At 37.8% G+C, this 27,724-nt stretch overlaps 2 protein-coding genes across 5 annotated transcripts in view; both read left to right on the forward strand.

Moving 5' to 3' along the window:
• The window catches only part of LOC130081856 (cytochrome c oxidase subunit 6A, mitochondrial), a 297,336-nt gene that overhangs the window by 199,669 nt on the left and 69,943 nt on the right, over positions 1-27,724 (forward strand). The window lies entirely within an intron of this gene.
• On the forward strand, positions 750-27,581 carry msi1b (musashi RNA binding protein 1b). 4 transcript variants are annotated; one of them, XM_056246556.1, is made up of 14 exons: positions 752-928; positions 1,188-1,228; positions 2,447-2,528; positions 2,659-2,743; positions 9,457-9,498; positions 9,611-9,703; positions 21,302-21,350; positions 22,681-22,763; positions 22,857-22,974; positions 23,156-23,236; positions 24,704-24,760; positions 25,062-25,124; positions 25,306-25,439; positions 26,228-27,581. In XM_056246556.1, exons 1-14 carry the CDS (start codon positions 798-800, stop codon positions 26,267-26,269), a joined length of 1,101 nt encoding a protein of 366 aa, XP_056102531.1. In that variant the 5' UTR covers positions 752-797; the 3' UTR covers positions 26,270-27,581. The 4 variants fall into 4 exon arrangements, with proteins under 4 accessions (XP_056102533.1, XP_056102531.1, XP_056102532.1 ...); XM_056246555.1 differs by having other exon boundaries at positions 755-928; positions 25,285-25,439; XM_056246558.1 differs by lacking the exon at positions 24,704-24,760 and having other exon boundaries at positions 750-928.

Raw genomic sequence — 27,724 nt, forward strand, 5'->3', positions numbered from 1 at the left:
AAAATTGTTTCTGCTGAACAAAACCTAATCTCACAAAACCCCCTACTCATAACATTGGGAAAATGAAAGTAAAAATCAGGGTAACCTGGAAAGTTATCAGGCTCTAAACAGAAAGTCTGGTCTGAATACACGTCAGAAACATATTCTCATAAGAAAAGCCAAACACATACAAACATGGCTTCCAAAAGTAAGAGTGTAACACTGGAGCCACATTTCATTGCTATAAAGTTAGAGAAATCACTTTGGAAAACTCTAAAATGTCACTCTTTGTTTGTCTAGGGGAGGGCTGTGGATGATTTTTCATATCGACATTTCACTATTATTATTATTTTTTATTGTCTGTATAGCCTAGTCTTATGTAGATATGTTGCTTCATTCATTCATTCTCTTTATTATTAACATTAATGGCAGGCCAGCTATATTTCTATTTTAGTTTATTATTGTAACTGACACTTATTGTAACTGACCCTTTTGTATGGATGCTTGGTATGCAAAAAAAAAAACGTAATGTACTTTCAGTACATAAAATAATAAATACATAAATATGTTTATAATGCTATTATATTAACTAAATAAATAAATAAATAAATAATTTTCACTATAAAGTAAAAAAAGACAGATCTCCCGCCTTAACAGTTAACGTGATACTAAATCGTTTCAGTTGTTCTGATGTCATCATCGTGTCATGGAAGGTAATCCACTGACTCCCGGTCAGTTCTCGAGAGTCCCCGTGTTTCACGTCGGGACTGGACCAAGAGAGAGGTGGAGTCTTTGGGCTTTGAGCTCTAACTCACCCCATGCCAATCCCCCTCTCCACACTTTCTGCCTCCTTTCTCGCACCATACTCGGACGGGATACACAGCCGCGCAATGGAGTCGGAAGGCAGCCAAAGTAACCTGTCCTCCTCGGACTCTCCGCACGACCCCTGGTAAAAAAAAACCTTGCTCTTCCTCTTACTTATCTACATATAAGAGCGTCAGGGCGAAATCAATTAAAAAGTAACTCAACAAAGAGGGAAACGTGTTTTGGCGGAGTCCAGCGCACCTCTCATCCAATCGGATGAGATTCACTGAGACTCACTGCCGTTATTTCAATCTCTGAACATTTTGATGCGGCTCTTCGGTCTTTTCAGATTTATACGCTAACCCGGAGCACTTGTTGATCACTTGTTTGTGTTGTTTTCACAGCAAAATGTTCATCGGTGGTCTGAGCTGGCAGACTACGCAAGGTGAGTAACACTTTACTAAGTCTCTGCACATGTCAGCCAAAGACAGGGATCTGATTCAAATAAAACACTGAATAACTGTCTACTTATGTCAACCAACTAAAAAGTCTACAGTAAAATCAGTTACAACCTGCAAATTCAATGTACTTTTTCAACCAACTGTGAATTTTACAACATAAAGAAAATATTTGCTTAAAATCGTGTTGAAATGTAAGAAATTACTGTGAAGTAAATCAAAGATGGTAGGCTTCTGTAAAAAAAAAATGAAATAAATAAAATGAGCCGATCAATAAGTCATGACAACATGATGTTTTTACATTACTTCAACTCATCAAATTAAGTTAAGCCATTTAAAAAAAAAAGTTATACGAGATTCAACTAATTTTTGGAAGTCCATTTAATGTAATTTAAGTTGAAATGACTTACACAGCCAATTTGATTGTACTTAAAAAAAAATAAGGTTACAGTGATATATAATAATGATAAAAAACGTTTTTATAATGCATATTGTTTGTACAGCTCCAGTTATGTCATTCACCTTGTGCATGCAACTAATAAGCAAGTAGTCAGTCCTGGATGGCAAAATACGTCCATTGGGTTGCTCTGTAATTTGGCTTGATCCTTTGTGTAAAGGCTATACAACAGGTTTAGCTGAATGAATGGAGAAAGTTTCACCAACTGCTGTCATGCTGTAGGCTGTCCTCAGAATGTAGGACACATTGTTGTTTTGAATTACGCTGAGGTATTGTTCACGCCACAAAATGCTTAATAGCCTTCCTGTCATCTGATTCTGCCAGTTATTTTGAAATTTAATAGATTAACATTTTCATTAAGCTTGGCAGACACCTACTTAACAGCAAAGTCGGTAACTGAGGTGGCTGAGGAACATATTTTGGCCTAAGATCTAGTTAGCCTAAAGTTTGGACATGAAAATCATATTTAATGTTTTATTAAAATATCTAGATGTAGACATCAATTATAGATCGTTAAAGAGTGGATAATGTAATCCAGATCTAAACTTAACGTTAAAAGTCTTGTATATTTCACTACATGATGATGACCTCACCTTGTATTTCACATCATGCTTCTTAGATCATCTCTATTGATGATGTCATTCGTTCACTGTTGATGTCATCCACGAATATTCTTGGTTTTCCCACACTGTTTAAGCTTCTCAGGCCCTAATGTGATAAAATAAGTCTTCTTCTCCTGCTTTCTCAGAGGGTTTGAAGGACTACTTCTGCAAATTTGGTGAAGTGAAAGAGAGTATGGTGATGAGAGATCCAGTTACAAAGCGCTCAAGGTAAGGGAACAACCAACCTGACCCAGAAGCGACAGCAAACATACAAAGGCTTTTATTATTGACTGTATTGTCCTTTTTACACAGAATGGGTGGAGGGCGGTGTTGTAATTTTTATCTTTCTTTTGCCTAGGGGTTTCGGATTTGTCACATTTGTTGACCAAGCTGGCGTGGACAAAGTTCTGGCCCAGACCAGACATGAGCTGGACTCCAAAACTGTGAGTTTTAACATCATTTAACTATGTTCTGCTAACCATTTCCTGTGCGTCATTGCCATCCTTTGGCTTATTCTGTCAATTACCCAAGGGGTGCGTTAACAAAATACTTTAGATACACTTTTTTTTTTTTATATTAGTTTATTTTTCTCGCTTTCTTGAGTTTTAGTGCAGTGTCTGTGACTGACTGTAATGCCATGATATAGCGATTCGCTATCGTCGCAGATGCTGTGTATGCATGTGAGGTTTCATGCCTTTTCACTTTGGGTTTTGGTCAAACAATTCGGGAGAGAGTGAGAAAAAGTTCCCATCTCAGCCTTTCCTCAATGAGGTTGTCAGGGAAGCATTCCTATTCTGTGTCAATCACTATGGTAACTAGGGGACCCGAACAGGGTATGCTGGGTAGCCTTTGTGGTGCCTTGTCTCAAGAGTCTCACCAAACACATTAGACTCATGCGGAATTCAGATTTCTCCCTTGTGGAAAGTCCTTGAGTCTTGTGTGATGTTTTTCTAACAGGTGTATTACTGTTAGAAAGGATATATTATATATATATTAAAGTAAGGCCTAGTTTATAAATGACAACAATCTAAATAATAAAATAAACATTATTTTGCGTTTGTATTTGCAAACGGATTACTAGTTAGAGTAAGAGTGTTAAAAAATGGGAAACTTTGATGAGAGGTCTGTGTGTTGTGGTGCATCTATTTGTGAGAGTCTTTGTCACTGTGCAGAGCAGGCGGGTCCTGGGACAATGGTGCCCGTTGGTTGCCATGGCGACAGTGGAGTCACCCCCCCAGGGGGTCAGTGGGGAGGGAGGGTGAGGCTTGAAGGAGAAGAAAAAAAAACTTTCACACTTTCTCTCCCTCTTCTGAAAGTTTGAACTAGTTCCTCATTTGAGTGAAAAACAGCCTTGCACTATGGCAACAGGTAGTACACGGCAAACCACAACGAAACTGTGTGTTTCTGTACTTCAAAAATACTCTTCAGGTAATTTGTTTGGAATTACCCTAAAATTTAGTTGTCTTGTGGGATATTATTGATGCCACAGAATAAAAATGTAAAAAGGTAATTGCAATTTTTTTATTTCACAATTCAGGACTTTTTTTCCTCAAAATTGCACGTTTACATCTCACAATTCTGGAAAAAATGTCCTCTGAATTCTAAGTTTACATTTCGAGATTTTGAATATTTTCAGATTTTTTCCCCTCAGAATTCAGAATTTACTCCTCGTGATTCTGACTTCTTTTCTCAGAATTCTAAGTTTGTATTCCGCAATTCTGACGTTTTTCCCTCAGAATTCGGAGTTTACATCTCGCAATTCTGACTTTTTTCCCTCAGAATTCGGAGTTTACGTCTCGCAATTCTGACTTTTTTCCCTCAGAATTCGGAGTTTACGTCTCGCAATTCTGACTTTTTTCCCTCAGAATTCGGAGTTTACGTCTCGCAATTCTGACTTTTTTCCCTCAGAATTCGGAGTTTACGTCTCGCAATTCTGACTTTTTTCCCTCAGAATTCGGAGTTTACGTCTCGCAATTCTGACTTTTTTCCCTCAGAATTCGAAGTTTACATCTCGCAATTCTGACTTTTTTCCCTCAGAATTCGGAGTTTACATCTCGCAATTCTGACTTTTTTCCCTCAGAATTCGGAGTTTACGTCTCGCAATTCTGACTTTTTTCCCTCAGAATTCGGAGTTTACGTCTCGCAATTCTGACTTTTTTCCCTCAGAATTCGGAGTTTACATCTTGCAATTCTGACGTTTTTCCCTCAGAATTCGGAGTTTACGTCTCGCAATTCTGACTTTTCTCTCTAACGTCTCACGGTAAACTTTTTTGTGAGATATAAGCTTGCAATTTTGAGACAAAAAATTTCAGAATGAGGAGATATACAGTAAACAGAATTGCGATATCTTTTTTATATTTTTATTCCATGGCGGAAATAAGCTTCCGTACTATTCAAAGCGTTTTCCGAGGCTGACAGAGACTGGAAAAGCCCAACGGACTCTTAAATAAAACCAACATAATAACTAAAGAGAACATTTAGAAAGTGTCTCTCAGCTCCAGTCTTCCACAGCGTGGCCGCTTGTGCTGTTTTCTAAGTGCCTCCCCCCTGAGAGAGAGGCAGGCAGAGCCAGGGGAACATGGAGGCCTTTGTCCTGCTTTACCTCTATGACTGTGCCCCTGTGAAGGTGCCTTATGGCTGCTCGCCTGGGCCGACTTTAAACTGGAGATTAGCTTAACGAGCTCAGCGATGGGCCGGTGGAGGAGGGGAGGCCAGGAAAGAAAGAGAGAAATGTGTGCGGCACAACTCATAAAAATCACGATTTTTAAGTCAGCGGTCTTGGGACGCACTGTTGAACTTTCTTGTAGATGATGCAATCATTCTGTAAGATTGTGTCCTTGCGTGTTCGTCTGCATGTGATTGATACACATTCTGCTAACAGGGTGCCAGCGACTGACCCTGAAGGATTGACCTGGTTAGTTAAGTCTATTGACTTAAAATAGTTTTGACAGGGATGGCAATTTTGGACGTTTAAGGACACATTGTGGACACATATATCCTTTTTATTGTATTTCAGAAATCATGTATGCATGTTTGGAATATTTTCTTTTTTATGTTAAAGAAAGCTGTGTAGCTAGCTACTAGCTATATGTTTATATTTCCTCAAAATGGAAAAGTTGTGAATCAAAGGGGAATGTTATTCCCTGAGCCACAAAGAAGTATTGACAGCATCTTAAAACACCCTTAAAGTAAACACACAAATCAAAATCTCCGTACACAGTGTGCATCTGTAGTGCACACTTCAATACTGAAGTGTACTAGCTCTGTTAGTCATACTCGGAAAGGCGTTCTCACTGTAATATTGACCTCTGGGTCAATGGCAAATAAATAGTGTCCAAGATAAAGAAAAGGAAAAATACTTTATGTTTAAAGGGGCGTTTACATGACACCACTAAACACTGAAAACTTTTTATGCGTTTTTGCCGTTCATTTACATGACAACGGCTTTTTGGGGGCTGATTTTGAACACGATACAGTTATCGTCTCTGTGTAAATTACCAAAAAACTTGAATTTGTGAAAACAGTGACGTTATGCGCTTGCAAATTCAGTCTAAAGGCACTTAGTGTTTCTTTACAAACTCACATCGCCAACTACTGGCTTGGCAGCAGAATATCAGAATAAAATTCGTCGTTTTCGTGGATCCGTGTAAACGGGATCGTTTTGACAACATTGTTGTCTGTATGCGAAAAACATGAAGCAAGGTGCATTGTTATACCCGAGGTGCATACCCTAACACACGTCAAGTTCTTAGACATTTGCTTTTTTTTATTCTTGTTTGTTTCAGGTGGTTTTGAAAAACTTTTATTTTGTTTAACAAAATGTTAAATCTTATAATGAAAATGTCCTTTGGTGTAACCATCCAGTTAAACGTAATAAATATTTCCTTTACATCTTGGATACATGTGAGTGTACACATCATAATATTTTCTCAAAAAAAGTGTTTTTATTTATTTAATTAATTGTATTATTAATTATTAAATTATTAATTTTAGGGGGGGGGGGGGGGGGTATAGCAGCACATGACATTTTACATCCTAAACTAACCTTGCTTTGCCATAAAATTATCTGGTTTTTAAGACTTTTTGACAGTCATGAGCGTCTGCAGGGGTTATGATATAATTACCTGTTTTAAGTTTTTAAAACAAAAAGTTTTATTCATTTTAGTTGCATATATACGTTTATATACATTTTTATAAGCAGTGGAGCAGATTTGTTAAAATATTATTTAAATAATAATAATAAAAGATTATTTCAAAAACTGCATTCTTTAAATTAAAAAAAATAATAATAATAATAATTATCAGGACAGGTGTACCACCCTGATATTTTTAATAATTTGATTTAATGGCCCCAAAAATATCAAAATAAATTTTAATTCAGAATAAAAAAAACATGCTTACAATAGAAATGCAATTCTTTGTATAAACTGCATTTTAATGTATTTCTTAACCAGAATTAATAGACAAAAAAAAATCATTTTTAATTTCATTTCATTTCATTTTTAAAATATCAAAGGATATAAGCAAATATTAAAGACGGAAGAAGTGAAAAGTAGAAGAGTTGAAAAACTCGTACTATTAGTGAATGTCTGTAGTGGTTAAATGTACTGTTAAAGCACTATGTAAAGACATACTCAGAATAGAAGATGTGTATTTATTGTATGTATGATGTATTTTAAATAATAATAATAATTTCATTGACCCATTTCCTGGATAAAATGCAAAGGATATTAACAAATATTAAAGACTGAAAAAGTGTCAAAGATCTTATATTGATCAACCACTAATAATCTGATTTAAATAAATGTCTATGATGGTTAAACATACAAGCCCCTATACTACTGATTCCATTACTTTTCAATGTCTCTTCACCCTCCACATAGTCAAAATCAACTCCAATGACAATAATCTGCTTTATGTGACCATACTTTTTATCCTCAGCCTTCCTCTCATGTGCGTCGGTGGCTGTATGTTGATTTTGTTTGTTTGTGTGTGTGTCTGTTTGTTTGTTTTTGATTGTGCACAGGAGTGGTGCGGCCTCAGCAATGTTGTGGACCGGAGGTGACTATCAGAGTAGTCTAGAAACTATAGACATAAACCGTAGCTTCTGCATCAGATCTCTGTTCAGATTAGCTAAGCCTCTTCATTTTACTCTCTAGATTCACAATGAAACTCTGTTACTCGTAGTCTGGTGTATGAAAATAAACAAGCAACTCTGGTAAACTGCTGTAGTTTACCTCAGAGGTGCTAGCTCTTTAGCGTAGCTCTATTCGAACCCTCTCTCGGGACAGACTAATCATTATTGCTGCTAGCGCTGTACTGCCTTCACTGTCTTCTAGAATTTAACCTCAGTACAGCATGATGTAGACTAGCATTTGGTAAATAGATGGACTAGACTATAGACTAATATAGAGTATCTTGAGTATCTGTAATCTAGTTTGTTGATTGTTTCAACGGGTGCTGATCGACATAAATTTTCTGCACATGGTTCATAAATAAATAAATAAAACTAATGGTATATCAAATGTTGCTACATTTACACAGATCTATAGTGCTAGCTTTTTAGCTACTTCAAAATTGTTTTAATGTATTTAATTACAAATATACAGTAGTTTTCAAGGAGCTGAATACAGTGTTTTACAGCTCATTTTCCAGATTTGGACACAATTAAACAGTATTCAAATCTGCAGAAAGAAAGAAAAGAAAAGAAATAGAAAGAAAGACATGCAAAAACAAACAAACACAAACAAACAAAATACTTTTTGTTTGGCTGTCAAAAGAGTGTGTGGGTCAAGGATGCTTTTCTGCTTGAGTTTCTGTGCCTTTTGTTTTCTGACCACTCTTCTTCCAAAGAAACATGGTTTTGGTGTTTCCCTGAGTGTTTTTCATGTCGTCCAGTGATGTTTACAGGAAAGCTGACCCTTCTCTTATCCGGTGCACTCAGTCACAGGAGGCCATGACAGCCTCTTCTGTCTAGTCATACTTGCCTCTCATAGAAACCTGTACACTTTTCACCGTTTTTCTGTCATTTGTTTCGTTACTACACTCTTGTTACCGTTCACACTGACAGCGACAAAGCAACCCCCAGTTTGCCATGAGCGGCGGTGAGCGCTAGCGTTGAGAAAAGTCACATTGCGGTGACTGACAGTTGGAGTGAAGACAGTGGAGCATGTTATCTTTTAATATAAAATAACTTTTATTGAGCAAGGAAACATTAAGAGACAGTAAAGACATTTATAATATCACAATAGGAAACAAATATGAAATAATATCATAAATATGAACTTTCTATTTAAATAGATCAAGGTTTTCACAAAAATACTGAAGTAAGAGACTGGAGTAATAATGCTGAAAATTCAGCTTTGAACTTTGCCATCACAGGAATCTTTTTTATATATATATATTGAAATAGAAAAGTTATTTTAAATTGTAATGGTATTTAATAATATTACTGTTTTTACTGTATTTTGGATAAAGTAAATCAAGCCTTGATGAGCATAAAATATTTCTTTTAAAAACACTTACGAACCCCAAACTTTTGAATGGTAGTGTATATAATTTTCAAAATTATGATTTGTATGAATACCCAACAGTTATTATGATGTATTATGCACTGCTGCCATTTATATGTCAAACTACTTCCTTCCAGAATGATTCATTGTAAAAATAGAGTGACAATTATTTTTACAGACAAAACATCTCATCTGTGATTGGATGTCCAAAAGTTACGGCCAATTGCGCAGCCCAACAATAATATTAGAAATGCCTACAAGCGACCAATAGTACAGCGATCTGCCAACATCCAGCAATAAAATCACTGTCAGTGTGAATATAGTTTCTCACGGTCACTATTGTTCTTTCTTTAGATGAATCTACATTTCTTTTTCATATTTCTCATCACTCTTGTCCTTCCCTGAACCATGCATGTATTGTACCATCATTCTCAGACAGTACAGTTAATGCAGGGTGCAGCCAGAGCCTTTAAAACACACAGGCAGATGTCCCTGCAAGAGACACCAACTGAAACCAGAGCTCAGAGGATGTGAGCTTCTCACTGATGTTCTCATTTGCAGTCCCGGGTGTGTTGGTGTCAGTGTTCCTCTTTCTCCAGAATTGTGTTCTAAACTAGACCTTCTCCTCTCAAACTCTCCTCTAGATTGACCCGAAAGTTGCCTTCCCGCGGCGAGCCCAGCCTAAGGTATGTGCCTGACTGGTCAACATGGTCAAGACGAGACGCTTGTGCTATATAATATCCAGATTTTTGTCATTTTTGAAGATCTTCATCCCTTCACCCTTTCTCTCTTTTTCAGTTGGTGACTCGGACAAAGAAAATCTTTGTTGGAGGCCTGTCAGTGAATACTACTATTGAAGATGTAAAGCAGTACTTTGACCAGTTCGGAAAGGTAAGTCACCTTTGTGTGAAACAAGTGAAGGCTTTATGGGATATCATGGTGATAAAATAAAGAGAAAAGCCTTGAGAGGCAGTATGGTATAGTGATTTTACTATGGGTAAGTGATGTACTTAGGCTTGGCTAAAGGAATATAATAAAATACAATACCATATGATAATAATCAGAATAAACAATTCTTTCGATAAGTGATAAAGGTCCAATGTTAAGCAATTTATAGTTGCCAAGTAACGCACATTCAGCAATATTAATTTGGGGTCATTAAGACTTTTTTAATCTTTTGAAAGAAGTCTCTTATGCTCATCTAGGCTGCATTTATTTGATCAAAAATACAGTAAAAACCAGTAATATTGTGAAATATTTTGTTTTAATAGATGTTAAAATGTAATTTATTCCTGTGATCGAAGCTAAATTTTCAGCATCATTACTCCAGTCTTCAGTGTCACATGATCTAGGGGTGGGCGATATGGCAAAAATATCATATCACGATTTTTTTCAGGAAAATCACGATTAACGATTTTATCACGATTCTTTTTCATGTTGGTTTTACTATTTTGCAAGTGACTGAGCATTACAGCCAAACTAATGTCCCTATTTAAAAAAAAAAGCCTTATAGGTAACAAAAGAAAAAAGAATGGCAGACATTTAGGCCAAAGTGGCGCAGATAAAAATCTTTATCATTATTTTCTTTGTTATTAAGAATTAGGAACAAAGATACACATTAGGCATACACAACTTAATATACAAATGAAATAAACAGTGCTTTATTTTTTCAGCTACAGAAGGGGTATTTAACAGTAGCATTGAAGAAAGTAATTAGGCTAAATGAACAAATACGAAAATAAAACACAACATAGACTTCACTGTATAAATTATACATTGATTATTATTAAAGCTACTACTAAAGTTCTGTCAAGAGCAGTGAGTGATTTCCTCTTTGTGTTTTGTTGTTTTATTAACATTAAAGGGATAGTTCTCCCAAACATTTTAATTGTCATCATTTTCTCTCTCAAGTTGTTTTAAACCAGAATAAGTTTCTTTCTTCTGTTGAAAATAAAAGTTATTTGGAAGAATGTGGCTAACCAAACAGTTGGTGTACTCCAGTGACTTCCATAGTATATGTTTTCCTACTATGGAAGTCAATGGGGACCAGCAACTGTTTGGTTAGCCACATTCTTCCAAATAACTTTTATTTTCAACAGAAGAAAGAAATTAATACAGGTTTGGAACAACATTAGAGTGAGTAAATAATGACAGAATTTTTATTTTTGGGTGAACTATCTCTTTAAGGACAAGAGGCAGCTTGTTTACTAACTGGCTACTGTCGCTTTAAGAGCTGCACGCGACGCGTCTAATATACACGCATTTGACAAGCAGATTTTCTCTCATTTTTTGCTTTGCTTTTTGCGTTTGCTTTCACTTTAGACATAACCAACTTTGTTTATGTAAACCTTGTGTGTATTTGACAATATTAGTGCAATAAGACTCGAAAGATAACTTATAACGTAGTCCAGTAAACAGACGCTGTTAGACAGGCTTTTAGTGCCCGTGTGCTTCGGGTGTATGCGCTCAGAAAGCACACGTCAGAACAGCGCATCAGCACGTGAATTATGTTTAACCAGCAAGGCTTTAAAGCACATGCAAATAATGAACTTCTGTGAACTGCAGTGTCCCGTTCCTCTGCGTTAACATTTGTTGTAGGCCTATGTTGAGACGGAGCTCGGCGCCAGAACTGCAACTGATAAAATGCACGATACTACGATATTTCTTCAAAAGCAGATCGTGGAGACATTTTAATCGTGCACGATCAAAAACCGTGATATCGCACACCCCTAACATGATCCTTCATAAATTATTCTAATTTGCGGATTTGATGCTCAAGAAACATGTCTTATAATTACCGATGTTAAAAATTGTGCTTAATGTTTTTTTTGTGAAAACCGTGATACATTTTTTTCAGATTCTTTTATGTAAGCAAACTTCAAAAAGTATTCTAAAAGTAATAATTTATTTAAAAAAAAAAAAATCTTACTGATCCTAAACATTCGAAAATTATTGTAGTATGTACGGTAACGTGTTTGTTTCTAGTCAATTTAAAACAGTATCAAACATGACTCATACAATCAGAATTTACAGTCAGAATGATTCATTTTAAATACAATTTTCAAATAAAATAACAGAAAAGATTCATTCTGAGGTTTTTCAAAGGTGTACTGAGTGCGATTTGAGCCAGTTTGGTGGGGAAGCGTGAAAGAGGGAACAAGAAAGGCGCAGAGAGACAGAAAGAGTTGGGGTAGAGTTTGAGAGTTTGAAGGGGTGAGTTTTGTTTGCTGGGGAAGGTGGGGGAGATTACTTGAATCTGAATTAATTTGATGGAACAGCTGCTACTGCCCTCAGCCCCCCTCCTACCCGGTTACCACGGTGACCCTGCCCATCCATTGTCCCCAAGTAATTTAGCGGGCAAAAGGTTTTGTGTTTGGGGTGTGTGTGTGTAGGAGAGAAAACGAGGTAGAGACTGTGTGTTTAGGGGGAGGACAAATGTTCATAACTGAAGTAACAACAATACACCCCAAAAACTGATGTGCTATAGATCTTCAATTGTTTCTTTGCATCACACCTCAATCACACATTGTCAGTGATTTGGGTGCAAGACTTTGATAGAAAATAATTCATCATTCTTGAGCCATACTTGAGTGTGGAATGCAGACAGAGAGAGAAAGAGAGAGAGAGAGATGATAGTCGCAGCCACCCGGGGAAGTTGCAGATTAGTTTGCCTCACTGGTCACTTTGTGTTCTGGCCTGGTTTGAACAAGGGATGGAGAGAGGGAGCGATGGAGAGAGAAAAACAGACACCATGAGAAGAAGCACACAGAACAAGAAGGGACTCAATTTAGAACTCAATTACAAAAGATACTAGAAAATAGAAAGGTTTTCAAGATATTAAATACAAACGTGTGAAAAGTGAGAGCAACACTATGATTTCTGAACCTTAAGGCCCTGATATACTCACAGCGAAATTCTTTTTTGTTCTTTGCTCAGGGGGTATAAAAAATTTAAATTCCTTTGCAGCGGATATACTGATGAGGAACATCACAATGCCGTTCACGGTGCTGAGAGCGGCGTTTAGATGAATATGCAAATATGTGTTGCTCGCTTTCCTCTCAATAACAAAATAAACAAAAATGACTGCGTTGAGAAAGCATCTGATCATAGCGATGTGGATAAAATGACAGTGGTGAGAAAACGGCAGTCGAGAAAGCATCTGATCATAGTGATGTGGATAAAATGACAGTGGTGAGAAAACAGCAGTCGAGAAAGCATCTGATCATAGCGATGTGGATAAAATGACGGCGGTGAGACAATAGCAGTCGAGAAAGCATCTGATCATAGCGATGTGGATAAAATGACAGTGGTGAGAAAACAGCAGTCGAGAAAGCATCTGATCATAGTGATGTGGATAAAATGACAGTGGTGAGAAAACAGCAGTCGAGAAAGCATCTGATCATAGCGATGTGGATAAAATGACAGTGGTGAGAAAACGGCAGTCGAGAAAGCATCTGATCATAGCGATGTGGATAAAATGACAGTGGTGAGAAAACAGCAGTCGAGAAAGCATCTGATCATAGCGATGTGGATAAAATGACAGTGGTGAGAAAACAGCAGTCGAGAAAGCATCTGATCATAGCGATGTGGATAAAATGACAGTGGTGAGAAAACAGCAGTCGAGAAAGCATCTGATCATAGCGATGTGGATAAAATGACGGCGGTGAGAAAACAGCAGTCGAGAAAGCATCTGATCATAGCGATGTGGATAAAATGACAGTGGTGAGAAAACAGCAGTCGAGAAAGCATCTGATCATAGTGATTTGGATAAAAGGACAGTGGTGAGAAAACAGCAGTCGAGAAAGCATCTGATCATAGCGATGTGGATAAAATGACAGCGTTGAGAAAACAGCAGTCGAGAAAGCATCTGATCATAGCGATGTGGATAAAATGACGGCGTTAAGAAAACAGCAGTCGAGAAAGCATCTGATCATAGCGATGTGGATAAAATGACAGTGGTAAGAAAACAGCAGTCGAGAAAGCATCTGATCATAGCGATGTGGATAAAATGACAGTGGTAAGAAAACAGCAGTCGAGAAAGCATCTTATCATAGCGATGTGGATAAAATGACAGTGGTGAGAAAACAGCAGTCGAGAAAGCATCTGATCATAGCGATGTGGATAAAATGACAGTGGTGAGAAAACAGCAGTCGAGAAAGCATCTGATCATAGCGATGTGGATAAAATGACAGTGGTGAGAAAACGGCAGTCGAGAAAGCATCTGATCATAGCGATGTGGATAAAATGACAGTGGTAAGAAAACAGCAGTCGAGAAAGCATCTGATCATAGCGATGTGGATAAAATGACAGTGGTAAGAAAACAGCAGTCGAGAAAGCATCTGATCATAGCGATGTGGATAAAATGACAGTGGTGAGAAAACAGCAGTCGAGAAAGCATCTGATCATAGCGATGTGGATAAAATGACAGTGGTGAGAAAACAGCAGTCGAGAAAGCATCTGATCATAGCGATGTGGATAAAATGACAGTGGTGAGAAAACAGCAGTCGAGAAAGCATCTGATCATAGCGATGTGGATAAAATGACAGTGGTGAGAAAACAGCAGTCGAGAAAGCATCTGATCATAGCGATGTGGATAAAATGACAGTGGTGAGAAAACAGCAGTCGAGAAAGCATCTGATCATAGCGATGTGGATAAAATGACAGTGGTGAGAAAACAGCAGTCGAGAAAGCATCTGATCATAGCGATGTGGATAAAATGACAGTGGTGAGAAAACAGCAGTCGAGAAAGCATCTGATCATAGTGATGTGGATAAAATGACAGTGGTGAGAAAACAGCAGTCGAGAAAGCATCTGATCATAGTGATGTGGATAAAATGACAGTGGTGAGAAAACAGCAGTCGAGAAAGCATCTGATCATAGCGATGTGGATAAAATGACAGTGGTGAGAAAACAGCAGTCGAGAAAGCATCTGATCATAGCGATGTGGATAAAATGACGGCGGTGAGAAAACAGCAGTCGAGAAAGCATCTGATCATAGCGATGTGGATAAAATGACAGTGGTGAGAAAACAGCAGTCGAGAAAGCATCTGATCATAGTGATTTGGATAAAAGGACAGTGGTGAGAAAACAGCAGTCGAGAAAGCATCTGATCATAGCGATGTGGATAAAATGACAGCGTTGAGAAAACAGCAGTCGAGAAAGCATCTGATCATAGCGATGTGGATAAAATGACGGCGTTAAGAAAACAGCAGTCGAGAAAGCATCTGATCATAGCGATGTGGATAAAATGACAGTGGTAAGAAAACAGCAGTCGAGAAAGCATCTGATCATAGCGATGTGGATAAAATGACAGTGGTAAGAAAACAGCAGTCGAGAAAGCATCTGATCATAGCGATGTGGATAAAATGACAGTGGTGAGAAAACAGCAGTCGAGAAAGCATCTGATCATAGCGATGTGGATAAAATGACAGTGGTGAGAAAACAGCAGTCGAGAAAGCATCTGATCATAGCGATGTGGATAAAATGACAGTGGTAAGAAAACAGCAGTCGAGAAAGCATCTGATCATAGCGATGTGGATAAAATGACAGTGGTGAGAAAACAGCAGTCGAGAAAGCATCTGATCATAGCGATGTGGATAAAATGACAGTGGTGAGAAAACGGCAGTCGAGAAAGCATCTGATCATAGCGATGTGGATAAAATGACAGTGGTGAGAAAACGGCAGTCGAGAAAGCATCTGATCATAGCGATGTGGATAAAATGACAGTGGTGAGAAAACAGCAGTCGAGAAAGCATCTGATCATAGCGATGTGGATAAAATGACAGTGGTAAGAAAACAGCAGTCGAGAAAGCATCTGATCATAGCGATGTGGATAAAATGACAGTGGTAAGAAAACAGCAGTCGAGAAAGCATCTGATCATAGCGATGTGGATAAAATGACAGTGGTGAGAAAACAGCAGTCGAGAAAGCATCTGATCATAGCGATGTGGATAAAATGACAGTGGTGAGAAAACAGCAGTCGAGAAAGCATCTGATCATAGCGATGTGGATAAAATGACAGTGGTGAGAAAACAGCAGTCGAGAAAGCATCTGATCATAGCGATGTGGATAAAATGACAGTGGTGAGAAAACAGCAGTCGAGAAAGCATCTGATCATAGCGATGTGGATAAAATGACAGTGGTGAGAAAACAGCAGTCGAGAAAGCATCTGATCATAGCGATGTGGATAAAATGACAGTGGTGAGAAAACAGCAGTCGAGAAAGCATCTGATCATAGCGATGTGGATAAAATGACAGTGGTGAGAAAACAGCAGTCGAGAAAGCATCTGATCATAGCGATGTGGATAAAATGACAGTGGTGAGAAAACAGCAGTCGAGAAAGCATCTGATCATAGCGATGTGGATAAAATGACAGTGGTGAGAAAACAGCAGTCGAGAAAGCATCTGATCATAGCGATGTGGATAAAATGACAGTGGTGAGAAAACAGCAGTCGAGAAAGCATCTGATCATAGTGATGTGGATAAAATGACAGTGGTGAGAAAACAGCAGTCGAGAAAGCATCTGATCATAGTGATGTGGATAAAATGACAGTGGTGAGAAAACAGCAGTCGAGAAAGCATCTGATCATAGCGATGTGGATAAAATGACAGTGGTGAGAAAACAGCAGTCGAGAAAGCATCTGATCATAGCGATGTGGATAAAATGACAGTGGTGAGAAAACAGCAGTCGAGAAAGCATCTGATCATAGTGATGTGGATAAAATGACAGTGGTGAGAAAACAGCAGTCGAGAAAGCATCTGATCATAGCGATGTGGATAAAATGACAGTGGTGAGAAAACAGCAGTCGAGAAAGCATCTGATCATAGCGATGTGGATAAAATGACAGTGGTGAGAAAACAGCAGTCGAGAAAGCATCTGATCATAGCGATGTGGATAAAATGACGGCGTTGAGAAAACAGCAGTCGAGAAAGCATCTTATCATAGCGATGTGGATAAAATGACAGTGGTGAGAAAACAGCAGTCGAGAAAGCATCTGATCATAGTGATGTGGATAAAATGACAGTGGTAAGAAAACAGCAGTCGAGAAAGCATCTGATCATAGCGATGTGGATAAAATGACAGTGGTGAGAAAACAGCAGTCGAGAAAGCATCTGATCATAGCGATGTGGATAAAATGACAGTGGTGAGAAAACGGCAGTCGAGAAAGCATCTGATCATAGCGATGTGGATAAAATGACAGTGGTAAGAAAACAGCAGTCGAGAAAGCATCTGATCATAGCGATGTGGATAAAATGACAGTGGTAAGAAAACAGCAGTCGAGAAAGCATCTGATCATAGCGATGTGGATAAAATGACAGTGGTGAGAAAACGGCAGTCGAGAAAGCATCTGATCATAGCGATGTGGATAAAATGACAGTGGTAAGAAAACAGCAGTCGAGAAAGCATCTGATCATAGCGATGTGGATAAAATGACAGTGGTAAGAAAACAGCAGTCGAGAAAGCATCTGATCATAGCGATGTGGATAAAATGACAGTGGTAAGAAAACAGCAGTCGAGAAAGCATCTGATCATAGCGATGTGGATAAAATGACGGCGTTGAGAAAACAGCAGTCGAGAAAGCATCTTATCATAGCGATGTGGATAAAATGACAGTGGTGAGAAAACAGCAGTCGAGAAAGCATCTGATCATAGTGATGTGGATAAAATGACAGTGGTAAGAAAACAGCAGTCGAGAAAGCATCTGATCATAGCGATGTGGATAAAATGACAGTGGTGAGAAAACAGCAGTCGAGAAAGCATCTGATCATAGCGATGTGGATAAAATGACAGTGGTGAGAAAACAGCAGTCGAGAAAGCATCTGATCATAGCGATGTGGATAAAATGACAGTGGTGAGAAAACGGCAGTCGAGAAAGCATCTGATCATAGCGATGTGGATAAAATGACAGTGGTAAGAAAACAGCAGTCGAGAAAGCATCTGATCATAGCGATGTGGATAAAATGACAGTGGTAAGAAAACAGCAGTCGAGAAAGCATCTGATCATAGCGATGTGGATAAAATGACAGTGGTGAGAAAACAGCAGTCGAGAAAGCATCTGATCATAGCGATGTGGATAAAATGACAGTGGTGAGAAAACAGCAGTCGAGAAAGCATCTGATCATAGCGATGTGGATAAAATGACAGTGGTGAGAAAACAGCAGTCGAGAAAGCATCTGATCATAGTGATGTGGATAAAATGACAGTGGTGAGAAAACAGCAGTCGAGAAAGCATCTGATCATAGCGATGTGGATAAAATGACAGTGGTGAGAAAACAGCAGTCGAGAAAGCATCTGATCATAGCGATGTGGATAAAATGACAGTGGTGAGAAAACAGCAGTCGAGAAAGCATCTGATCATAGTGATGTGGATAAAATGACAGCGTTGAGAAAACAGCAGTCGAGAAAGCATCTGATCATAGCGATGTGGATAAAATGACAGTGGTGAGAAAACAGCAGTCGAGAAAGCATCTGATCATAGCGATGTGGATAAAATGACAGTGGTGAGAAAACAGCAGTCGAGAAAGCATCTGATCATAGTGATGTGGATAAAATGACAGTGGTGAGAAAACAGCAGTCGAGAAAGCATCTGATCATAGTGATGTGGATAAAATGACAGTGGTGAGAAAACAGCAGTCGAGAAAGCATCTGATCATAGCGATGTGGATAAAATGACAGTGGTGAGAAAACAGCAGTCGAGAAAGCATCTGATCATAGCGATGTGGATAAAATGACAGTTGTGAGAAAACAGCAGTCGAGAAAGCATCTGATCATAGCGATGTGGATAAAATGACAGTGGTGAGAAAACAGCAGTCGAGAAAGCATCTGATCATAGTGATGTGGATAAAATGACAGCGTTGAGAAAACAGCAGTCGAGAAAGCATCTGATCATAGCGATGTGGATAAAATGACAGTGGTGAGAAAACAGCAGTCGAGAAAGCATCTGATCATAGCGATGTGGATAAAATGACAGTGGTGAGAAAACGACAGTCGAGAAAGCATCTGATCATAGCGATGTGGATAAAATGACAGTGGTGAGAAAACAGCAGTCGAGAAAGCATCTGATCATAGTGATTTGGATAAAAGGACAGTGGTGAGAAAACAGCAGTCGAGAAAGCATCTGATCATAGCGATGTGGATAAAATGACAGCGTTGAGAAAACAGCAGTCGAGAAAGCATCTGATCATAGCGATGTGGATAAAATGACGGCGTTGAGAAAACAGCAGTCGAGAAAGCATCTTATCATAGCGATGTGGATAAAATGACAGTGGTGAGAAAACAGCAGTCGAGAAAGCATCTGATCATAGTGATGTGGATAAAATGACAGTGGTAAGAAAACAGCAGTCGAGAAAGCATCTGATCATAGCGATGTGGATAAAATGACAGTGGTGAGAAAACAGCAGTCGAGAAAGCATCTGATCATAGCGATGTGGATAAAATGACAGTGGTGAGAAAACAGCAGTCGAGAAAGCATCTGATCATAGCGATGTGGATAAAATGACAGTGGTGAGAAAACAGCAGTCGAGAAAGCATCTGATCATAGCGATGTGGATAAAATGACAGTGGTGAGAAAACAGCAGTCGAGAAAGCATCTGATCATAGCGATGTGGATAAAATGACAGTGGTGAGAAAACAGCAGTCGAGAAAGCATCTGATCATAGCGATGTGGATAAAATGACAGTGGTGAGAAAACAGCAGTCGAGAAAGCATCTGATCATAGCGATGTGGATAAAATGACAGTGGTGAGAAAACAGCAGTCGAGAAAGCATCTGATCATAGCGATGTGGATAAAATGACAGTGGTGAGAAAACAGCAGTCGAGAAAGCATCTGATCATAGCGATGTGGATAAAATGACAGTGGTGAGAAAACGGCAGTCGAGAAAGCATCTGATCATAGCGATGTGGATAAAATGACAGTGGTGAGAAAACGGCAGTCGAGAAAGCATCAACACGGATAAGCTATAATAGTCAAACAAGTTGGTTAAAAATGATGCTAGAGTAGGTAAAATTTGTTTGGCTGAATTTACAAGAGGCGGCTCATTGCTGAAGAAATTCACTACTAATGGTGTATCACCTGAGAACATGACACATTGATCAGCATGCCGAGTTCAATTACTCAATTACCCAAATTACATTTTTTTAAACTTTATTTTTGATTCCAGTTTTCGGTTAAATGAAAACTTTGTTTTTGTTTTGGTAAACAAAAAAAAAATCTTTTTAGTGCATCACTAATTTTAAAATGCATTGATTTTATTAATTAATAAAACAAAGTGCAAGGCTGTTATAAGATTTTGGCTAAGTGGACACAGTTATCGGCCGATGATCTCAAAATGACCAAATATCAGCCAATTAATAACTAGTAGTAATATTAAACCATACTACACTACTAGGCAAGTGGATATCTTTTTCCAGGCACTCACAATAAAAGATGAGTAAAAGGAAATGGAGAGAGCGCAGAGAGTGTTATTGGTCTTTTAGTTTGTTTTCACCAAGAGACTGTGAGCATTTGTGCACATTAAGTGTTGATTGGTCAGGCTGTCCACTTGTTTTTCAGATTTGGATTGAATATGAAACTGTTTTTCTGCCTCTCTCTCTCTTACACATTATGCCCTCTAAGTTTGACCTTCACCTCTAACCTTTAGGCTTACGCTGTTTGGAGATATCTGTCAGTATGCTCACAGTGACGCACTTTAGCGCACACACACATACAGACACTAAAACACAAGACAAATACACTTTTGCACCTCTTCTAACAGAAACCCTATGATATTGTAGTTAGCATTCAATCTAATGAGGTAGTATTCAAACAAGCCTATGAAATAAAGAGATGTGTTGCTGGTTAAAGTGAGAATGTAACAGTCTATTTTTATCTGATCTCCCCTTGTGAAGAAATGCACTTAACTGAATTGAATGTGCACATGTAGTGCACATAAAAAAATGTATGTAAATATTACTATAATTTCAAATTAGAATTTTTACCTTAAAGTACATTTGAAATCATTTTGTTTTATCAATAATTTTTCGTGCTTTAAAGAAGTACACTTATTTGATATGTGGACCAAAATACTAAAGCACATGTAAAGTACCTGATTAATATTATAACTGTAGTGTGTTATTCAATATTACATTTAAAAAAGTACACTTTCATTCACACTTATCTGTATTGAGTACTCCTTTTAAAAGTATGCTAAAGTGTACTTCTTTTTCAAAATTTGAGTTTGTGGCCTTTAATGGATGTCAGTTAGCATTAAAGCTATGGACTGTATAAGCTAGCGTACTACTAAAAGTTGACAAAACTAGTGTACGCATATTATTTTTGTCCTATCAAATGCCCCTAATATCAACTGAAACTGACTTTCATGTAGTATATTATGGTTCATGTCACAAACTTCCTGTTACAATAGGAAACGCAGCACAGGATCGAAAACTGACTAATGCTACATAACAAATAATAAATTAATGTATGAATTCTCTCTCTTCCTGTCCTACAGGTGGATGACGCCATGCTTATGTTTGACAAAACCACCAACAGGCACAGAGGTACATTTCCCTTCATCTTTCTTTAACTAAGTAAATAACTAAGCACGTCAATGGCAGCCATTCTCCTGGTTGACCCTTCCTTTCCTAAACCTGCTCCAATCTGTCTCCGTCTCCTCTCCATGGCCCTCCATCCTGTACTCTGTAGGATAAGCGGTAGGTGAGGAGAGAGATTGAGTAATTAGTGTGTTCGTTAATCAGGGTTTAGGCTAAAACCTTGTTAAGCGCCCTTCCCTCCCCCCGCCGGTTCTACAGCTCATCGATTATGACAGCTTGCATGGCTTTACCACAGCCTTTCAACCCAGCGGAGAGGTGGAGGAGATGAGACACGTGGAGACACAGACAGGGGACGAGAGCAGCACTTGAGAAGAGAGAAGCAAGTTTTTGCTGGAAAAAAATCTAGCAGCACATATTTTTTGTTGAGAAAATCTAGCACTGTTTACGGAGACGTACTGGAAGTGTGTATGCCCGCAAAGGTTTAAAATAGAATACAGGTCACAGGAAATCTGCTTAATTACAGTATTAAGGTTGAACCTTAAGGACACTTACATTCACAAACATTCAACCTCAAAATGGAGAAGTTACAGGCATACGGAAAAAGCACACGAAATTCCTTTTTACAAATACTTGGTGGAGTCCAAAAATCTGAGACCACAATCTTGGATCATTTAAATGTGAATATGAAGTGGGAAAATGTTATTTTGACATTTTACAAGGACATGTTACGAGGTAAAATATTTAAAGGGTTAGTTAGAAAATGATCCCATAATGTAGTCACCCTCAAGCCGTCCTATGTGTATATGACTTTCTTATTTCAGACAAACACAAACAGAGTTATACCAAAAAATATGCTGCTTTATAATTGGAGTGAATAGTAACTGAGATTTTGAAGCGTATCCATCCATCATAAAAGTTATCCATACGGCTTCAGGGGGTTAGTAAAGGCCTTCTGAAGCAAAGCAATGTGTTTTTATAGGAAAAATATCCATAATTATAACTTTATAAACTGTAATCAGTGGTCTCAGACTTTTGGACCCCACTTTATACCTAATTAAAAAGTACAGTAATGGTATCAGCTGGTGATAGGTGATGTACACTATGGTACTCCCTTGGAACATGTCCTAAAAACATGGTAGTATCATGGTACTTTTTGTGATGTCTTAAGCATACTTATTGAAAAAAGAAGTAGATTTCTTTGGCAGTTTGGCATTCAAACTTCTCACCTGAAGTTGAACTGAAGTATATGAACTGTAGACATTGTTTATAATGATGGCTAAAGTGGAAATCCAAATGTAAACTACGGTCTGAGTGTCTGGACTCTTTCTTCCCTCAGGGTTTGGATTTGTGACATTTGAGAATGAAGATGTAGTGGAGAAAGTCTGTGAAATCCACTTCCACGAGATCAACAACAAAATGGTGAGAGTTTTTTTTTCTGAAACACTGTTTCGTTTCAGACGCACTGTTAAAACTTATATTTGACTGACTGATATCTTCCCTTTCCAATCACAGGTGGAGTGTAAGAAAGCCCAACCCAAGGAAGTGATGTCACCCACAGGCTCTTCAAGAGGTCGTGCTCGTGTCATGCCCTATGGGATGGACGCCTTCATGCTTGGCATAGGAATGCTGGGTAAGAGTGGCATGAAAAGCATAGTGTGGACTCTTCTGCCCTCTGCTGTTAAGAGTGAAAAGTGCAACCTGTACTGGTCCAAGAATTCATACTGAATACACAAATGATATACTTTCATTCTACTACTACATTGATCAACATTAATCGAATATGATTTGATGGGTGACATTTTTTTCCCCAGGGTATCCAGGGTTCCAGGCAGCAACATATGCTGGTCGCAGCTATACTAGTCTCACACCAGGATACACATATCAGTTCCCTGGTAAGACTCAATGTCTGGCTCATACTGTAATATTGTATCAGTGTCTCCGTACAGCTTTTCACACATTGGTTCATGGGTATTAACTCTTTCCTGGGATACATCTTAAGACCCTAAAGTATTTAGCTAATCAAATATTGGGTTTTTAAATCAGGAAATGATTTATTATCAGTTTATAATTGCATATACACAATTCAGTGAGCATTATGTAATGGTAGGTTGTTGCCAACATTAATGGTGCTCTAAGCGATGTCACGCGTTTTTTAGGCCAAAACTTTTTTTGTCACATACAGCAAACATCTCCTCACTGTCCGCTGGCTGCCTGTCCCCTGAACACACTGTAAAAAGACACCCCAGGCTCCACAAACGGCAACAAAAACAAACTGGGCTTACCCGCACCACGGAACATAACAAACTGTTCCAGCCAGTGACCGACAAGAAGGGTTTGGGGGGTTAGTGTGCGGATGAGGAGGAGGGAGGGTCTAGCTAGCCTCCGTTTTGTTTGACAATAGTTCGAACGTCAACAAAAAGTGACGTCACCCAGGATCGCTTAGAGAACCTTTAAGTAACATAACTAACTAGTTGCTAAATATGCTTGTGAACATGCGGTATTGGTAAAGAATTTGATGTATTTGCATATGCACAAAAGAATATACTAACTGTAAAAAAAAATTTATATTTCCCATTTTGTGATCAGATATTATGTGTAAAAACACCACATATATTAGATTACATGTACAATACCGTTCAAAATTTCCGTCGTTCAGTTTTTTATATATTTTTGAAAGAAGTCTCTTTCCAAGGCTGCATTTCTTTGATCAAAAATAAATGTAAAAAGTCCAATTTAGAAATATTTTTTGCAATTTAAAGGAACAGTTCTCAACTTGAATGTATTTTAAAATGTTATTTATTCCTGTGATGACAAAGCAGAATCTTCATCATCTTCAGTGTCACATGATCCTTCAGAAATCATTCTAATATGCTCATTTGATCCTCAAGAAACATTTCTTATTTTTATCGATGTTGAAAATGATTGTGCTGCTTAATATTTTTGTGGAAACTGATTTTTTTCAGGCTTCTTTGATGGATAGAAAGTTCAAAAGAACACAGTTTATTGAAATAGAAATATTCCAACCATATTTCATATTTTAAATATTATAACATTATAAATGGGTTTTCAGTCACTTTTGATGCATCCTTGCTGAATTAAAGTACAGTGGTAGTGTATATTGTCATATATCACAGTTTTTCAACAGCATTTAAATCAGTAATTTAAAGAAACTCACAGAGACTCATGGCTGCTTGTAAATCTCAGAGAGGCGGTCTGAGACTGTCTTTCTATGTGCACTAACTTGAGGCCTTGCCACTCATTTTTGCTGCCATAGGCCCTATAGCGCTTCTCCATGTGTGTAGTCTGAACGGCACTTGTGTGTATGTTTAAACGGCTTTCTGTGTTTATCTCTATTCTAGAATTCCACTTAGAGAGGACCCCCCTTCTGACATCACCCCACCCCCCTGAGCTCACAGGTTAGTCCCTCTAAGAGCTTTACAAGCAGCTATTGCACATGGTACCCGCTCACCGTATTCCAACACGCAACAAAGTGTGATTTGAGTGCTGTAAGTTTACGCTGACACCCCACCACCCAGGAAATCCTGCTTAACAGCTTACTCGGGCGTTACCACAAATTATCAGACCATCATATCTTACTCTGTATGATGCAAGCACTTTTCCCATTGGTTTCAGACAAGCCGTAATGTTTCTTGATACTGATTGAGTTCTCTTTCCTGTTTGTTTGCTCGTTCTGCTTGCATGCGGATGTTGTTGTAGCCATTCCTCTAACGGCGTACAACCCCATGGCGGCGGCCGCCGCAGCAGCAGCTGTGGTCAGAGGTGCGAGAATTTAATTTTACATCCTACACATGACCCATTCTCGGGAAATAAGCGCACCCACCCCAATGCGCCTTTTCACTATCCGGCTGACCTATTTCTATAAGATTTCATGTTCATGAAAAGTGATTGAGATATTGTGGAATATTGATTTCTATTGTAGGCTCAACTCCTTCTCGCTCAGGTGGGTTTTTAGGTACCAGCAGCCCTGGGCCGATGGCAGACCTGTATGGAGCGGCCAATCAGGACTCAACTGTCAGTAGCTATATCAGCGCTGCAAGTCCCGCTCCAAGCACTGGATTCAGCCACAGCCTTGGGGTGAGTCAGTCGAATGCAGTGTTGTTACGGTTAACTAAAACTATTAAGAAAAACGAATAGAAAAGTCATTGAAATAAAATAAAGGCAAATATTACATGAAAAAAAATGTTACTTTGGTACTGAACTGAAATAAAATAGTACTAAAATGACTAAAACTGAAAAATAATTACAAATAATACAATGACAAAGGCACATAACAACATTACTAAAAATGTAAACTACAATTAAAATGTTAACTGAAAATATCAAAATAAATCTGAATTCAAAATATTAACAAATAAGAAATAAACAAAAACAAATAATACTAAAATAACGCTGTCGACAAAGTAAAAAGAAAAATTCATATCGGTTTCATATGGTTTAAAAAAAACAACTTTTTTTGTATTTTATTAATTTTTACACTTTGAATACGTGCAGTGTATCATGATATTAATTCTTAAATATTAAGTGTTTGGCAAGCCACACCACATGACATTTTTCAACCTGAACTAACCTTGCCATGTGAAAAAGGTCAAATTATTGACCCTGACACAGTCATGAGTGTCTGCAGGGCATATTTTCAAATATTAATTTTCTAAGAAATAATTTGTATTGTTATCTATTAAAAAATGTTATAATAATAATTCACAAAATTACGTCATAGACGTTTTAATGTATTTTTGAATTTAAAAAACAAGTGTCACATCATTGATGGAGAACATCTAATGCACACGATGAATTTAATAAATCATTCGTTTTTCCTGTGTCTTTTTTGCTGCAATTACAATGCCTTATTTTGACCTTCACAGGGCCCTCTGATTGCTACGGCATTTACTAACGGCTACCATTGAAATGAGTGACAGGTACAACAGTATTCATTATTCGGACGTCTTCCCTACATCATAAGGAAGGATTTTTAAAGTATGTGGTGATCTCAATCGAAAATAATGGATGCACTCTACGTGCCGCAGGGTTTTATTGTTATTTTATCAAGCTCTCTGTCATTAAATGGTTTTGGATGAGATGAATCAGCCCTAAGCTGATGGAATGGTGGCTGCAACACTAATAATGTGATGTGACATATTTCTGGTTTTATGAATTACTGTCATATCAGTCTAACTAACCTCCTGCTCCTCTTATATAGAGCTAAACCTGTAAATAATTAGTTTATTTCTCAGTTTAAAATGCTAACAACTTAAGTGTATTTTTGTCTTAGTTTCTTTTCTCTCTCTCAGTTCTTGTTTGAAGTTTTGTCTTTTTCTGATGATTATATAAATGTAGGCTTGTAATTGTAGAAAAGTCTTTTCAGTTCTTATAAGAGCAATAATCTGTGTCAAATCTATGTGGATCTTTGTAGTGTATTTAAAAGACTAAATCACTTTCAGATGCATTTGGTACATTTTCTACTGAAGAATATAGTGTGATGGGACATCAAAATGTATATTTTGTTAGTTTTGCAACTGGATTTATTACACTGATCATGAAAATAGCAGTAATAACAAGGAGAACATATTTCTCAGACTTAGATTTGACCTTGTTTGTGTAAAATATTGTATATACTGTCTTTTTGATCTGGTGAGATCTATCAGCGTGATTAAGAGGTTTTTTTACACTCAAGAACGCGAATGCATGGTATTCTTTATGTCCAAAAATGTTTTTTTTTTTCTCCATGATTTGATGAACTTGAACTCTTTTATTTTGTTTTTTTGTTGACAGAAGGCAATGTGAATGATGCTACTATTGTGTGTGTGTGTGTGTGTGTGTGTGTGTGTGTGTGTGTGTGTGTGTGTGTGTGTGTGTGTGTTAGAGCGAATGCATGTCTGTCTGATGCTGTCATGATCTAATGTATTATCTTCAGTAAGATGATTTAAAATGTGAATTGTAACCCCTATTTCCACGCTGTTACATTGCTTTTACCAAGTTTATATTCGTAACACAATTCCCTTAATCTCTTTTAGAGGTTTAAAGTCTTGTAATAATTTGAATATGAATATGAATATACTTCAATTAAATGAAGATTCTGGTACTGGTTTTAAAAAAAAAGCAACACTAATAACACTTTTTATGAAGTAAACAGGATGACTGTTAATAATTGAAAGTTTTAATGTTTCTTGTTTGAAGCTTGACCCTCTCTAAAAAAATGAAATAAAAAAATAAAATAAAGTATATTTGGAAATGGCAATTCAATTATTTCAAATTTCAGAACTCCTACAGGGTTTAAAACTGAACGCATGACTCACTTCAGGCCAGACGTTGCCTGTTAATGTTAGTCTTTTTTTTTTCACCTGTGGCTTCGGGGCTTGTCA

Source organism: Rhinichthys klamathensis, unplaced genomic scaffold (genome assembly GCF_029890125.1).
Source record: "Rhinichthys klamathensis goyatoka isolate OS25496 unplaced genomic scaffold, OSU_Roscu_1.1 h1tg000040l_1, whole genome shotgun sequence".
Classification (NCBI taxonomy): domain Eukaryota; kingdom Metazoa; phylum Chordata; class Actinopteri; order Cypriniformes; family Leuciscidae; genus Rhinichthys; species Rhinichthys klamathensis.

Coding starts and splice junctions, on each gene's coding strand:
- msi1b (XM_056246555.1), top strand. CDS start 798: ATGCCAATCCCCCTCTCCACACTTTCTGCCTCCTTTCTCGCACCATAC. Junction 9,499..9,610: donor CGCGGCGAGCCCAGCCTAAG/GTATGTGCCTGA, acceptor TCTCTTTTTCAG/TTGGTGACTCGGACAAAGAA. Junction 25,440..26,227: donor GATTCAGCCACAGCCTTGGG/GTGAGTCAGTCG, acceptor TGACCTTCACAG/GGCCCTCTGATTGCTACGGC.